At 43.3% G+C, this 10,204-nt stretch overlaps 1 protein-coding gene across 2 annotated transcripts; it reads left to right on the top strand.

The window, feature by feature from the left end:
• Positions 1–877: 877 nt before the first annotated feature.
• ruvbl2 (RuvB-like AAA ATPase 2) lies at positions 878–9,008 on the top strand. 2 transcript variants are annotated; one of them, XM_012822807.3, is made up of 15 exons: positions 878–981; positions 1,697–1,751; positions 1,904–1,959; positions 2,048–2,189; positions 2,478–2,607; positions 4,465–4,531; positions 4,976–5,082; positions 5,344–5,437; positions 5,529–5,652; positions 5,751–5,845; positions 6,055–6,173; positions 7,076–7,195; positions 7,598–7,727; positions 8,042–8,156; positions 8,476–9,008. In XM_012822807.3, exons 1-15 carry the CDS (start codon positions 967–969, stop codon positions 8,499–8,501), a joined length of 1,395 nt encoding a protein of 464 aa, XP_012678261.1. In that variant the 5' UTR covers positions 878–966; the 3' UTR covers positions 8,502–9,008. The 2 variants fall into 2 exon arrangements, with proteins under 2 accessions (XP_012678261.1, XP_031428264.1); XM_031572404.2 differs by lacking the exon at positions 878–981 and adding an exon at positions 1,148–1,446.
• The last annotated feature ends 1,196 nt before the right edge of the window (positions 9,009–10,204 follow it).

The raw sequence follows: 10,204 nt of genomic DNA, 5'->3' as shown, positions 1-10,204 counted from the left end.
ATCAGATGTTGATATTTTATTCCTGTGAAAAGATTATGTGAAGATGAAATTAAATTTGTAAAAATGGCAACCATGTTCATTTGCATATTACTTTAATAAAGTTACTCGTTTCAATATAAAGCATTGTTTCATATTTGTAAAGTATGGTACAGACTTTGTCTCGCACTCACATCACTTGCAAATTATGTTGCAAATTCACTCTTCCATTCTATTCAACAATGCTGGAATATTCAAATGAATACAAGCTAAATAGAAATAGCAAAACAGAGTATTGAGATACAAGAATATGTAAGGGAAAGAATTATTCAAATTAACTGTGAATGAAAAGGTTCTGGCTAATCCCACCGCGTTGTCAGGTCCTTTTCCTCTGAAGTAGACTTACCTCACTTGACATTATATACTGTATGTCTTAACATAAAAAAAGCTCACTTTATTGTACAACAAATACCTTTTTCATTGGTGTCATTATGAACCTCCCATCATTGGAGAAGCAGCGTAGTGTCCGAGGACAGATGAGGAAAAAATCAGTCAAATGGAAACTGCATTTTAAGATGAGCTGAGAGGTCTCAATGAAAAGGAGTGAACAAAAAACTACTGTGTTGACTTTTAATACCATTGCAACTAGACACTGCCATCCAGTGGTTAAACAGCTCCACGACTTTAACAGAAAGGCCTGTGCTTTAGGGGACAAGAGCTCAATCCCTGATCTAGATTGAGTCCCTTATTCCGACTAACTCTTAATGCGAGATAACATCTATCGCGACCTCTATCTGCCACACTCAATGTAGTGGTCAACATGATATACTGTACATTTCCCAGGTTACCCACAGAAAACGATGTTTGAGCCAGAATGCTATACCCTGCCCCATGTCAAAATGCTTCGGAACTCTCGCACCAGGTCATTGTCAGAGCACGGACGATTTTCCTGTGCGCACTTATTGAAACAGCCGCCGCATTTGACTGAAAATGACGACTGCACAGGTGAAAATCCGTACCTAACGATTACTTTTGTTATGGTAGTGTCGTTCTACAAATTGTGTGCTTTTCAGTGTCGCTTAATACATTGTTATAGATGTAATTTAAATCTTAACAGAACCTTTAAACTTCAACACGAGTCTGTAGAACAAGCTAACTTGCTATAGTTAGCTAGCTATCCTAGCCTGCTTGGCTTGCTCATTGTAGCCTACTACTCTTTTACTGCTAATGTTGTTGTTGTTGTATAGGTACTTTTGTTAAATTAACTGTATCAGATTTAATTATTAAAACGGTAGGGAGATTGCTATAGGCAGTTACCAAGATTAAACTCAAATAACTTTAGCTAGCCATCAAACTAGCTAACATCCATAACACAGGTGCCCGTCCTTCCCGGGAACTGTTAAACGTTTTTAACGTTTTTTAAACGTTTAACAGGGCAGCTGTGGCTACAGATGTAGCTTACCACCACCGGTATGACTGTGTCTGAATGATTACTGGACTCTGTAAAAAGCGACTTTGAGTACTTAAAAAAGCGCTATATAAGATAAAAAAATGAAATAATAATTGTAATAATTTGTTTATTTATTGTTTTTGTACTATTATTATCACCGAACTCTACATTACAATACGCTTGGGTATCAGTCCATACTTTGACATACTCTTTTAGAAGCACGCCAACATTTACTTTTAAGGTCGTTAAATGTTATTTTGTGTCTTTCAGATGGCAGCCACGAAAGTCCCAGAGATACGTGACATAACACGGATAGAGAGAATTGGTAAGAGTTTAGCATTGTACCAAATTAGTTATCTTCAAGGAATGGTTAAATAACAAAATGTGATGTTAAATATCCTTATTTTTAACGTTTCATGTCTACCAGTCGTCTTCCAAAGTAAAGTGATGAGACTTTTTTTGTCTGTCTTTCATCAGGAGCACACTCACACATCCGTGGTCTTGGACTTGATGATGCATTGGAGCCAAGACAGGTCAGAGTCTGTTTTAAGTCGTATCTCTATTCATTTGATTCACTAGCTTTGGTAATTCTGAACACAAATTTGCCTTTTCCTGTTGCAGGTGTCTCAGGGAATGGTCGGCCAGTTGGCAGGGAGAAGAGCCGCTGGGCTGATTCTGGAGATGATCAGAGATGGACATATTGCAGGGCGTGCTGTTCTCATTGCAGGACAGCCTGGCACAGGAAAGACTGCCATTGCCATGGGTAAGACATCGCTGTGTCTGAAGCTTTAGATTCTCTGAATTTGTTAAGATTGTCCACATTTGGGTTTGACTATGAAAAAATACATTTGCAGCTGTTATTCAGTCTCAGCCTGTCTCCACTCAGTACTGCAGTATATCTTAAACTCCATGCTATATAGTCTTAAATATATTTTTTATAATGATATCTTCTTTATTTAATGTTTTATGTAAATGAGTCGTCTGCTTTAGCTTACCTTGAGGCTTATATATAGGCCTTGTTTCACTGAGTGAATTTGCTCCCATTGTGTAGGTGTTGCACAGTCTCTTGGTCAAGATACCCCCTTCACTTCTCTGGCTGGGAGTGAGATATTTTCCCTGGAGATGAGCAAGACTGAGGCTCTTACTCAGGCTTTCCGCAAAGCCATCGGAGTCCGGATCAAGTAAGTAGGCTGCATCACCCTGTTCCCTGGAGAAAGATTGTCTTAACTTATTCCATCACAGTGACATGAAAGTATTCATTAAACTGTTTGTAGACTTACAATGATGTTATTCCAACATGGTGTATCAGGTTTCTAATCCATTCTATGAATTGTGTTTCTTTGTTTCAAGATTTTTTTCAAGACCTACCACAAAAAATATATACTGCACCCACGAGCACTAAAGATTCTAACAAATTGTCATCATTCTTGCGGTCTCAGCAATTGCACAATCAGGTTTCCCGCAGATCCTTACAAAGTCTTTGAAAGGCATTTAATTAATTACTCGAAAAATAAGGCCTTAGTTAGGTACGTATTAAAAAAGTCTAATTAAAAAGTCATAAAAAAATGCTAAGACATGACAAGTAGGATTGTATGACCAATCATCATTGGTAGCATCTATTTATTAACATAATTTATGAATGCCTCTCGCAGTAATCAACACTCATATTTAGTTTGTGGCTGGCATGGTCAGAGCAGATGAACTGTCAGCTAGCTAGCGAAGACGTGGGGAAATGCAAATTCATTGAAAATTGACTATTCAATCAAGATTTTTGGTATGGCCGAAACCGGTACCCTACAATGTATACGAACATGTTGTATATATGTGTTTCAAACTCTGTATATTTAATTTGCCCGGTCAAAATTTCTTGATCAAACTTGACAGTAATTTCCAGGGTAGGCAAATATTTCCAAGCGATATTTAATATAAACCATTGGCATGTATTAAATTGCTTGAGTGGGAACATCTATAGTTCTAGCTATAGTTAATGCATGGAGACGTCGGAGAAACTGGTGGAGATGAGTGAACCTGTTCGAAATGCCAGAGACTCAAAATGATATAGAGACCAAGAGACCATTCAAAGCACTGTAGAAGTAGGCTAAAAATAAGCAAAGATGTTTAATCAGAATCCCAAAAACCCTGATATAAGAGGGTGGATATACTGTGCTATCAGCATTGTGTTTGGTGTCATTGTCACACATATGAGAACCGCTTAGACTCAACATGGCCCCCAGATTAAAAATGGATCTCCACACAGTACTAAATCTTCCCTTTTTTTCAAACTACCAGCCTACTCCTGAATTGACATCTTAGTAAATCAGAGCCAGTGTCTGAAGTAGTGTGCAGTGAAACCTGTGCAAAGCCAAATCCAGATCCAGAGTCATTTTGGAAATAAGTGCCGTGAACAGAGGAAGCTAAATTGCGTTGTTTGGTCATAATAACCAAAGGTAGCAGAAAAAAATTGCAGATTTGATGCAAAGAACCCCTTGACAGCTGTTAAGCATGCGTGTGGATCTATTCTATTTGGGGGTTTTCTAGCAGCCAGTGCACAAGAAATCTTGTATGAATGTAGGCCATGTAATATCAGCCATTTCGGTATGTAATATCATGAAGTCAGTCAGAAATCAGAAGCCTACAACAGGACAATGAGTCAAAGCCTAAAAATACACCAACTTAAATACTAATTTTGGAATGCCCCGTACTTCCAAATCTTAAACAGGATTGAAAATGAGTCTTCCCTGGGATGGCTTTGAGAAAATGAAAGATGAAAATGTGAACAATTACTCCAAAAGGCAGTATATTGAGTATAAAGTAAATGCTCACACTTCTTAAAATCTTAGCCTATTCCTTATGGGCAAATAATTTTGGATGATTGTGAGGACAACTGTATGTGGAGTGGTAATGTGTATGAATAGCCTTATCACTTGTACAGTAAAACTAGGAACACAGCTCTACACTTTAGTCTAGTCCACGGTGTGAAAAGACGCCCACCACAAATGTTGAATGTCTTCTGAGTGTGTCTGTGTTTGACATTGCAGGGAGGAGACTGAAATCATTGAAGGAGAAGTGGTCGAGATCCAGATTGACAGACCAGCCACAGGGACTGTAAGTTTACTCAAAGGTGGTGCAATGGTTGGGCTCTGAGGTATTATCAGTTCAACTGACAACCAAGAGGGGCTGAAATGATATTAATGTCTATACATTCTTTTGTAATGAACAGTGAGGCTGAAAGTAGGCCAGTCAACATCTGTGAATGCAGGGTTGAGAGAGTTTTTAGAAGGAGAATGTTCCTTATCTGCTGCTGTGTATTAGCAGTCACTCTCTGAAGCAGTGAAAGTTATTAAAGATGTTTATCAAAGGGAAATACGTTTTGTCAAGGATAAAAGGAATATTTTGGCTGTTGTATATGTAGGTCATGTTCAAATGATAAATGGGCTTGGTGGAGGAGCTCAGAATCATCCAGACAAGGAGGATGCAATAGGAGAGGACAGTTCAGAAATGTCTCTCTCTGATGTATTTGACCTGTCTGAATCTTGCTTTCTTTCAAAGGGGGCCAAGGCGGGCAAGCTGACCCTCAAGACCACAGAGATGGAGACGATATACGACCTTGGAAGCAAAATGATCGAGTGCCTCACGAAGGAACGTGTCCAGGCTGGGTGAGTTGTCGACCAGACATTTGTTGTTGACAAATTGAACTACTACAGCCACATTCTTCAAGGGGAATAGATTTGCTTGAACATCACCATACATTTGGATCTGTAAAGTGTCCCTTAAAGATTTGACCTTAGTTTTTTTCTTTGTAAATGACATGTTCCTGTTTATTATGTGTATTATATTTTTAATTTATCATAAACCTTGTTCGCTTATATTCATAATATCACGTTTTAAACTCACTGTTCCCTTCCTTCTAACTGCAGAGATGTCATCACCATTGACAAAGCCACTGGGAAGATCAGTAAATTGGGACGCTCTTTCACCAGGGCGAGAGATTATGATGCCATGGGTTCTCAGGTAACCCGCACGCCCTCTGTCATGTTGTTTTTATTTGTGCATGTGTGTGAAATCGTCCAACCTTCTTTTATTTGCGGTCTCCTCCTTTCAGACGCAGTTTGTCCAGTGCCCAGAGGGGGAGCTGCAGAAGCGAAAGGAGGTGGTCCACACTGTGTCCCTGCACGAGATCGACGTCATCAACAGCCGCACGCAAGGCTTCCTCGCCCTCTTCTCCGGTGCGTCTCCTCCGCCGGTCTGCCTGGGTGGTGAGCTGTGGACCAGCCTGTGGGGGGTCCTGACCGGTCTGATTTCTCCATCCTCTTCTGTGCCATAGGTGACACCGGTGAGATCAAGACTGAGGTGCGGGAGCAGATCAATGCCAAAGTGTCCGAGTGGAGGGAGGAGGGGAAGGCCGAGATCAACCCCGGGGTGAGTCTGTCTGTCTGTCTGTCTGTCTGCATGGGAGTCATTTGGACCAAAACCCTTTCCAAGTCAGATGTGCAACAGAGCTGCCAATTAGGCCCTGTCATGTTTTTGTCATGTTTTTGGGTTGTATGACAACATTCATCTTTCAGCACCTCCCCAGTAACAAACAGGTTGCTATTGAATTAAGCATCTCTTTAACGCTATGGTTGTAGGTGCTCTTCATAGATGAGGTCCACATGCTTGACATGGAGTGCTTCTCGTTCCTGAACCGCGCCCTGGAGAGTGACCTCTCCCCCGTGCTAATCATGGCCACCAACAGAGGCATCACACGGTACAGCTCACCCCCTCACACAGCACAGCACACCCCCTCACACAGCACAGCACAGCTAACACGGTACAGCACACCCCCTCACACAGCACAGCACACCCCCTCACACAGCACAGCACAGCTAACACGGTACAGCACACCCCCTCACACAGCACAGCTCACCCCCTCATACAGTACAGCTCACCCCCTCACACAGTACAGCTCACCCCCTCACACAGTACAGCTCACCCCCTCACACAGTACAGCACACCCCCTCACACAGCACGGCTCACCCCCTCACACAGCACAGCACAGCCAGCACAGCACGGCTCACCCCCTCACACAGCACAGCTCACCCCCTCACACAGCACAGCTCACCCCCTCACACAGCACAGCTCACCCCCTCACACAGCACAGCTCACCCCCTCACACAGCACAGCACACCCCCTCACACAGCACAGTTCACACAGCACAGCACAGCTCACCCCCTCACACAGCACAGCACAGCACAGCTCACCCCCTCACACAGCACAGTTCACACAGCACAGCACAGCTCACCCCCTCACACGGCACAGCTCACCCTCTCACACGGCATTCACCACTCTGGGGTACCTTTCCCAAAAGTGTCAACAACAACTACCATAGTTGGATGCTGGGGAGACCTTTTTGAACACTGTCTCCACGGTTACCATGGTGGTTGCTCAACGATGCTTTCTGGAGATGCAGTCTTGGGGCGAGTTTGAGCGACAGATTTGAGAAATGTGATCCCCTTATGTCTCCTTCTATTGCTGGTAGTGTGCCCTTGACAAATGTGCGCACCAGTGTAAAAAAAAAAACATTTAATATAATTTTCAAATATTTTTATTTGGATTTACTGGGATCACAAATGGATGAACTACATCTCTGCATTGTGTGCATCCTCACAGTATTCGTGGCACCAACTACCAAAGTCCTCATGGGATCCCCATTGACCTGCTGGACCGGCTGCTGATCATCGCCACCACTCCCTACACCGAGAAAGAGACGCGGCAGATTCTCAAGATCAGGTGAGAGAGAGCAGAGAACAAGAACAACATTTAATACGATGGTCTTAACTAGGATGGGGTAAAAGCCAGAGCGCTTGGCCGTTTATGACCCAGATTATTTTCCGCATTTGGTCTGTAGAGTTCTCACGTTCATTCTGCGTACTCAGTTTGGTGCTGCTGTCAGCCGTCGGCAGGTTTCTCTCCTCTCAGTAGTTGCTCTACTGCTTTTGTTAATTCATCTTTTATCATCTCATTTCACTCTTCAATTTGAACTTTTCAGGCTCAGTTAGTCATCATTAATAGAATGCTTTAATGTAGTGCTTTGGGATGATCTGTTAGTGTCAATGTTATTGGTGTAAGTCAGTGATCCTGTGGGTCGCTAAACGTGTGTGTGTGTGTGTGTGTGTGTGGTATCACGTGCAGGTGTGAGGAGGAAGACGTGGAGCTGAGCGAGGAGGCCCACACCGTCCTGACGCGCATCGGAATGGAGACGTCCCTACGGTACGCCATCCAGCTGATCAGCACCGCCGGCCTGGTCTGCACCAAGCGCAAGGTAAGAACCACCACCCAGCAATAAAACCCAACCAAATCGGGGGAGAATGATGTACATGTAACCTGAAAATAAGTGTGGGTTGATCAGGCAATATGGTGAGAGTGGGGGTGGTAAAGGCCGAGTCCTGCAGGTATTGACCAGCACGAGTGTCAGATTTATTAGTGCTAAACCATGTCTCCATGTGTAACCCTATTTTGGGTAAGGTCTAAATATATACCTAAAGCAATCAGCCAACTTTCATGACCATAATGGGTGTTCTACCTGGAAGCTGCAGACCAGCACCTGTTTACCTGAAGTGTCCTGTCCGTCCGTAGGGCACTGAGGTGCAGGTGGAGGACATAAAGCGAGTGTACTCCCTGTTCCTGGATGAAGCACGCTCCTCACAGTACATGAAGGAGTACCAGGACTCATTCCTCTTCAATGAAACACGTGAGTGTGCCCGGCGTTTTTACACCGGATGTTTCTATTTATACCCCATCGTCTGCTGCGGCTGCCAGTTTGCTAGCGAAGCAGTCCAACAACGGCAGAGGAGTACAGAGTCAGTGTGTAAGGCTAGTTAAGGGGCTGCGTTCATACATACTTAATGACTTTTCATTAAGTCGTACGATGAAACATTTAATGATGATGATTAAATCATGATTCATAATAATTTAATTATGAAAAATGGTTATTGATGAGCATTTCTCCAATGAGGAAGAGAAATGTAGGGTAGGAACTTACCACGAGTCTTTTCATTTGTGTTTTTCAGAAGCTCCTCAGATGGACACCTCGTAGGGACCCTGACCAGACCGTCTGTCACCTTTGTTTCGTCTCTTTTTCCATGGGAATTTAGCCTGTGTTTGTTTGTTTCTTGTTTTAAATGAAGCTTTTTTTACGAACTCTGATTGGAGTGCATGCCTCTCAGTTTGTGCGACTCCCAAGTTCTACAGAAGACGCTCATCACCAACGGGTCTCATGTGTCAAACGATTGGGATCTTAGTTGTTTCTGTATTAGAGGAAACTTTGCAGCATCAGCAAATTTGAGAGCAGCAGTGTGGCATTAGTCAACGTGCAACACTTGGCAGTGCAGTGAAGAATCCAAGTCAAAGTGTGTGTTGGCTCATGTATTCCAGTTTAGGAATATTCCTAACATTGGCATTCGCCATTCACAGCTGAAGAGCCTTAGTACTGCCCTCAAATTTGGATCATATTGTGATGTCCTCACCCCCTGACATTTTCAAAATGTTTATGGTAATTATTTCTGCCATGAAAATGAGAATAAAATCGTATTGTCTTGCCTAAGCTGCATGTCCACTTCCATTCAGTACCAATACCCACCACTAGATGGCACTGTTGGCTCGTTGTAAATCAGCAGGATTGCCCGGCAGTGGCTGCAGTGATGCTCATTCTCTGTCAGGCTGGGCCACTAATGGGCTCTGCTTTGATTTACGAGTCGGCAGCAGTTGGCAGATGTTTGTCAACCTGCTCGAAGCCTCATAGTTAATGTGAAATAGACTGTAGTTTTGGATGCAACCCAAGGAGTTAATAGGCAATACGATTCTCAAAATATGTTAGCTTACTGTTCCACACCCTCAAAACAGAACACTGATTGCCAAAATATCAATTACACCCTGTTGGATTTTCCTATTTTTGTAATACTGGATAACTGTCTGAAGGATTAAGAATGGGGACCCTTTAGTGTACTTAAAGATCATTGCATAGGTCGCTGCCATTTTATCGACCATTATGCTGTAGGTATGTAGACACACAGACTCCTGGGGACCTGAAACACAAAGACCTGTCCTCCGCCGCCCGCCCGCCCGCTTGAACTGAGTGCATGGTTGAGCATGGCCCCTTATTTACAGGCAACCGGTGTGTTAAAAAATGACCCGGCCAAACAAAGAGAGAGGCTGCCATTAAAATGGGAATAAGGGCATATGAGGAAGCCTTCACAAAGTGGAGAGGCCATGCGTGGACATGGGGGTTGTAGGGGGTTAGAGGAACTGAGTCTTAAATGTATGTCTGTCTGTCTGTGTGTGTGTGTGTGTTGTCATGTGTGTCAGTCGTCCCCCTCCTGTGTCCCGGAACGATAAGGCTGTAACTCAAAACCAGCCATTAACGTTCCACAGCTAATGGCTCCGTGCAGGAATGAATGGGAATGGCTGGAGAGAGCTACTGAGTGATAGGCCACTTATCTCCCTTGAGCCTCAAAACATCAAACATCTAGAGCCCAGACCGTTTGATAGGAGACTGGAAACTATTCTTTGTACATGAACAACATCCCTGAGACTTTGTCAGACCCACATTTTTTTTTGGAAGTGCTGCTAAATCGGAAGCTGTCTTCTTATCAGCCCAGAGTGTTCGTGTGTGAATGCAAATTTGGCCGCGCTCGTGTTATTGCGCGCCGCTCAAGAGTCTGTGCCAGCATGCAGCCGGCTTAAAAAATGACAGCTTCCCATTAGCCTGCTACGTGGAGATACATGCTTAATGTTACATTA

This window comes from Clupea harengus, chromosome 8, assembly GCF_900700415.2.
Source record: "Clupea harengus chromosome 8, Ch_v2.0.2, whole genome shotgun sequence".
Taxonomy (NCBI): domain Eukaryota; kingdom Metazoa; phylum Chordata; class Actinopteri; order Clupeiformes; family Clupeidae; genus Clupea; species Clupea harengus.
Note: the sequence above shows the minus strand (reverse complement) of the source record. Positions and strands in the feature narration are given on the sequence as shown.